The 5,749-nt window shown below is 27.6% G+C and overlaps 5 protein-coding genes across 5 annotated transcripts; all 5 read left to right on the forward strand.

Annotated features, from left to right (window-relative positions):
- Positions 1-21: 21 nt before the first annotated feature.
- Positions 22-1,158, forward strand: ENU1_077920 (vacuolar ATP synthase subunit C, putative; the record flags this gene model as incomplete). Its single annotated transcript, XM_008858599.1, has 1 exon — positions 22-1,158. The coding sequence occupies one exon, from the start codon at positions 22-24 to the stop codon at positions 1,156-1,158; it is 1,137 nt and encodes a 378-aa protein (XP_008856821.1).
- Positions 1,159-1,257: 99 nt separating this feature from the next.
- Positions 1,258-2,055, forward strand: ENU1_077930 (hypothetical protein; the record flags this gene model as incomplete). The annotated part of the gene is made up of 1 exon (XM_008858600.1): positions 1,258-2,055. One exon carries the CDS (start codon positions 1,258-1,260, stop codon positions 2,053-2,055), a length of 798 nt encoding a protein of 265 aa, XP_008856822.1.
- Positions 2,056-2,337: 282 nt separating this feature from the next.
- Positions 2,338-3,585, forward strand: ENU1_077940 (hypothetical protein; the record flags this gene model as incomplete). Its single annotated transcript, XM_008858601.1, has 1 exon — positions 2,338-3,585. The coding sequence occupies one exon, from the start codon at positions 2,338-2,340 to the stop codon at positions 3,583-3,585; it is 1,248 nt and encodes a 415-aa protein (XP_008856823.1).
- Positions 3,586-3,694: 109 nt separating this feature from the next.
- ENU1_077950 (RNA recognition motif domain containing protein) lies at positions 3,695-4,102 on the forward strand (the record flags this gene model as incomplete). Its single annotated transcript, XM_008858602.1, has 1 exon — positions 3,695-4,102. One exon carries the CDS (start codon positions 3,695-3,697, stop codon positions 4,100-4,102), a length of 408 nt encoding a protein of 135 aa, XP_008856824.1.
- Positions 4,103-4,356: 254 nt separating this feature from the next.
- Positions 4,357-5,718, forward strand: ENU1_077960 (serine--tRNA ligase; the record flags this gene model as incomplete). Its single annotated transcript, XM_008858603.1, has 1 exon — positions 4,357-5,718. The coding sequence occupies one exon, from the start codon at positions 4,357-4,359 to the stop codon at positions 5,716-5,718; it is 1,362 nt and encodes a 453-aa protein (XP_008856825.1).
- Between the last annotated feature and the right edge of the window lie 31 nt (positions 5,719-5,749).

Below are 5,749 nucleotides of genomic sequence, written 5' to 3' on the forward strand. Positions count from 1 at the left end.
ACCTAATTAAAAAATAAACAAATGACCCAAACTGGAGTTTACCTTTTAACAACATTACCAAGTGGAACACAAACAGCAGATGGGTTTGATTTTGAAAGAATTCAGTCTAAATCAGAAGGTCTTGCTGAGTGTTATAAAAGTATGATCCCAACACAATTAAAATTTGAATCACTTGATTCGTTAATGACATTATCTGATGATCTTGTAAGAATAGACAGTTCAGTTGGAACTGTTGTAAGAAGATTATGTAATACATGGGTTGATGTAAATAAGGAAATTCAGTTCAATGATAAATGGAATGAAACTGATTTAACACAATTTAGATGGGATGAAAAGAAATACCCATTTACAGAAACAGCAAAAGTATTAACAAACAGAATATATAAAGATATTCAACAAATTGAAGTCCGTTTAAGAGATTTAGTTTCTAAATATCAAACTACTTCAAGAGAACTTGCTATTGAACATAAAAAAGAAACAGGAACATTATTAACTAGAAGATTAGATTCATGTGTTCCAGATGATGTTATTGTAGATACAGAATATCTTATGACAGTATTTGTTGTAATTTCAAAACAACAACATAAAGAATTTCTTAAAATTTATGATACATTAAATGAATTTGTTGTATGTGATTCTGCAATACAAGTAATAGTTGATAATGATTTTGAACTATATCGTGTTGTTATTTTCAGACATGCTTTAGATGATTTTAAGAATGAGTGTCGTACATATCATTATTCAGTAAGAGAATTTAAACGAGAAGTTGCTAATATAGAATCAGCTAAATCATCATTAGAAGAATCACTTGAAAGTCAAAAAACTACTTTAATACGTTATTGTGAAGCAAACTTTGCTCATGTTCTTCATGCATGGTTCCATATGAAAATTCTTCGATTATTTACTGATTCAGTTTTGCATTATGGATTACCAACTAAATATGATTTAATTGTTATGAGACTTAAAAAAAGAGAAAACAAAAAGTTAATGAAAAATCTTGTTGGTAAACGTCCTACTATTGGTACTGAAGTTAATTATTTACCAACTCGTGAAGATCTTGGGTATGATCCAGAAGGAGCAGATAGTACATTCCCATTTGTCTTTACATCGGTTGATATTGGATATTTAGTCAATCCGTTGTTACTAGTTTCAAGATAAAGCAAGAAATAGAATAAAAAAGAATAATAGATACTTCTTCTTTTTCTTATTGTTTTTTTGAATAAAAAGAACTAAAAAATAGAAAATTGAATAACAATAATGATTCTTCACCGAAATTTCAATATTATTATTGTTTTAAGTTGTATTTTTTCATTAAGTTATAGTTTTGAACAAAATTATGAAATTGTTCATCAAAAAAGAGTATTAACAGAAGGACAAAAGATAGCATTAAGGAATAGACAATTTGTAATTAATTATTATAAAAATTTAGCAAAAGAACAAATGAAAAGAAGAAAAATTATTAAATATGATTCACCATCATATGATGACATTGCTGATAAACAAAGAAATGAGTTAAGTAATATTTATAATGAAATTCTTCAAAAGAAATTAAGAGAAAAAGCAAGAATGGAAGTTATGAAAGAAATAAAAGCAAAAGAGGCAAAAACAGAACAAGAGTTATTTGAGAAATTTAAAGAAGAAGAACGTCAAAAAATTCTCAAAGACACACAAAAAAGACTTCAAATAGAATTTATGAAAAGAAAAGAAGAAGAAAAAAGAGCAAGAATTAAGAAAGAACGTCAAAGAAAAGAACGAGAATTACAACGTTTAGAACAAGAAAGAGATTTAATGTTTAAAAAACAACTTAGAAGAATGTTATTAAAGAGAAAGAAAGATTATGACAAATACTCTCGTGAAGCAGAAAAAAGAAAACAAATAGAAGAAAATCAAAGAATCAAAGCAGCTCAAGAAAGAAAAGAATTTGAAAGAAGACGTTTTGCAGAAATGCAAAGAATACAATTAGAATCTCAAAATCAAGAAGAATCAAAAAGAAGTCGAAATGAATTACAAAAAGAGTTGTCTAAATTTAAAGACATGCTAAAAGGACGTATTTAGTTTTTATTCTTATTCACTTAATACTATTGTGTTTAATAAAAGGTTCTATTTGTTTATTATCAATTATTTTTGATGTTTTACAATTATAAGTTCTTTTAATTATTAGATTAACTATTTATAGAATAGGGTTAGGTTTAATAATAATTACCCTTAAATAAAGAAAAATATTTTAGGAATTATGGAAGGAAAATAGAGAGGAATTGATGTAAGAAAAAAGAAAAGAATAAGATTCATTTTCATGTCTAATTTTGAACAAGAAAACAAAGAACTGTTATTGAAGTAATGACTAACATTAAAGGATTTGACTCAACCCTTTTAGAGAAAGTCCGAGAAATACATCCTAATGAAAAGTTTACATTACCATATTATATTAATGAAGTTTATCCAAAATATACATTCCTTGTAATTGATTGTCCAAAACCACAAAATATTCCAATTGCAGTATTTGTTGTTCCACAAGGAAGTGAGAATGAATATCATTATGCTACTGATGAAGGTAATAAAGACCTTTGTCAAGCCATTAGTGCAGAAAGGGTTCTTCTTGTTTTTATTGATCCACATTATACAGTTGAAAATTTAGAATCAATTATTAAAGAACTTGGTCTTATTTCAAAAGAATTGATTCCAAAAGGAATGAAATCTAATGATGCACCAATTCTTACTGCAGAAGAAGGAGTTGGAAATAGAAAATTATTGTTTGAAAAGAAATCAGATTATAATGGAAATGTTTTAGTTGAAGAAACAAGTAATGATGATGGAAGTTCTATAAGAAGAATGAAATTTGAAGGATTTAGAACAGTTGTTCAATCAGAGGCTGTTGTTGTTAATGGAAAACTCAATGTTGAAAAATCAATTTTACAATCACCATATCTTGATGCCATACGTATTGGTATGTGTTTCTTTTGGCATTCTAAAGTAGATCTTCCATTTAGAGTAGTTATTATTGGAGCTGGAGGATGTACATTAACACTTGGTATTAAAACATTACTTCCAGAATCACGTATTGTCAGTGTTGATGTAGATCCAGTGGTTGTTGAAGCAGCATCCAAATATTTCTTTGCAACACATGAAGAAACAACAGCAGTAATTACTATGAATGGAATTGAATATCTTACTAATTTAGCACATAAAAGTGAAATGTCTATGCTTCAAAATGCAGTTCATGCAATTATTATTGATGTAGATAATAAAACAACATCAGACAAAGAATTAATTGGTCCACCATTACCATTTGTACAACAAAATTGTATTGTTAATATGGTTAAATCATTATTTACAGCAAATATGAATTCTATCACACCACCAATGATAATTTATAATATTGTAGCTCGTGATTCTCAATTAAGAAAATCTACAATTCTTGATTTAGCTAAGTATTTTAAACAAGTTTATGTCTGGCAAGGTGGAGACGATATCAATACAGTAGTTTTTGCATTCCCACATCAAATTCAACAATATAATATTAAAGAAGATGCACCAGAAAATAAAGAATTTAAAGAATTTTTATCACATTTACAACAAGTAAGATGAATAATTGATTTTATTAAACAAAACAAATTACGTTTTTAAGTTTTATTAAAGAATATACGTATTTATCGTTTATAAAAAGAAATGAACTTAAAAGTTTTAATTTTGTTCAATGAGTATTACTCCTTCTCTTTGTGATAAATTAGAAAAAGAATGGAGAACAGTTCATAAGGATAATGTAAATAAAGAATATATTAGACATGAAATTGAAAAAGAATTAGATTCAAGATCTGTTCATGTCAGTAATGTTGAATATACAACTACAAAAGAAGAATTAGAAGACTTATTTGAAAGATGTGGTGTTGTATTAAAAGTTAATATTCCTATCAATCAACTCACTCAAAAAACAATGGGATATGCTAATATTGAATTTAAAAATTCTAATGCTGTTGAAAAAGCAATAAAATTAACAGGAACTAATTTAAATGGAAGATATATTGAAGTTTCTAAAAAAATAACATTTGATAAAAGGAAGAATGATAGAACAGATTTTAGTTGGTTCTTTGAGGATTTAGATTGAATTTATAAGATGTTCTTCTTCATTTGGTTAGTGAATAGTCTGAAAATGAAGATAATAAATCACAAAATAACAAAAGGTTTTGACAAATGTAGTAAAAACAGAAAAATAATAACTCCAGTAATAACCACGTTGAGAAGACTCATCATAAAATTTTACATAATTAATAGTAAATTCAATAATAAAGAAATTAATATATAGAAATAAAAGGGGTTTAATGTTTAAACCCAAGATTAGATTTAATTTAATCATACATCATGGGACTTGATATTAATTTATTTAGAAATCAACCAGACGTTATTAGAGAATCACAAAAAAAGAGAGGAGCATCAGTAGAAATTGTTGATGAAATTCTTGCACTTGACAATGAATGGAAAAAAGAAGGATTTACTCTTGACCAAACTAGAAAAGAGCTTGGAAAGATTCAAAAAGAATTAGGTATGCTTCACAAAAATAAAGAAAATCCACCAACAAAAGAAGTTCTTGCAGAATATGATGTTAAAAAGAAAGCATGTGAAAGTAAAATTGCTGAATTAGAGAAATCAGTTTCTGAATTGAAAGTTAAAATTGATTCAAAAATTAAGTCAGTTGGAAATATTGTTCCTGATTCAGTTCCAGTTGAAATGGATGAAAAATTTAATAAAATAGAAGTTACTTATGGTGAATGTACTCCAAAATTATATCATCATCATGAACTTATTCATATGATTGGTGGAGCTGATACTGAAAGAGCTGTAAAAGTTGCAGGACATAGAGGTTATTATCTTAAAGGATGGGGATTTAAATTAAATCAAGCTCTTATTAATTATGGTACTAATTTCTTAGAACAAAGAGGATTTACTCCAATTCAAACACCATATTTTATGAGAAGAGAATTAATGGCTAAAACTGCACAATTATCAGATTTTGATGAAACATTATACCATGTTGGAACTGGTAAGGATGTTGAATTAGACGATCAAAAATATTTAATTGCTACTTCAGAACAACCATTAACTGCACTTCATGCTGGAGAATGGATTCTTCCAAAACAATTACCAATTAGATATATGGGATTCTCTACTAACTTTAGAAAAGAAGCTGGAGCTCATGGAAAAGATACTTGGGGTATCTTTAGAGTTCATCAATTTGAAAAGATTGAACAATTTTGTATGACACTTCCTGATAAATCTTGGGAAATGCATGAAGAAATGATTAAAAATTCACGTGATTTCTTTGAATCACTTAAGATTCCTTACAGAGTCGTTAATATAGTCTCAGGAGCTCTTAATAATGCTGCTGCTAAGAAATATGATCTTGAAGGATATTTCCCAGGATTTAATGAATATAGAGAACTTGTCTCATGCAGTAATTGTACTGACTATCAAAGCAGAGAGCTTGAAGTAAGATTACAAACTGACAAGAAAGACAAAACTAAAAGTTATGTCCATATGCTTAATTCTACTTTATGTGCTACTGAAAGAGCTCTTTGTTGTATCTTAGAAAACTATCAATGTGAAGATGGTATTATTGTTCCAGAAGTCCTTAGACCTTATGTTGGTGGTGTTGAAAAGATTCCATTTATTGCTCCAAAACCAGTTTGGGCTAAAGAAGAAAAGAAATCAACTAAAAAGAACTAAATAAAAATTCTCCTTTTTTTTAACTTTAATG

The sequence above is a fragment of the Entamoeba nuttalli genome (genome assembly GCF_000257125.1).
Source record: "Entamoeba nuttalli P19 unplaced genomic scaffold asmbl_3700, whole genome shotgun sequence".
Classification (NCBI taxonomy): domain Eukaryota; phylum Evosea; order Mastigamoebida; family Endamoebidae; genus Entamoeba; species Entamoeba nuttalli.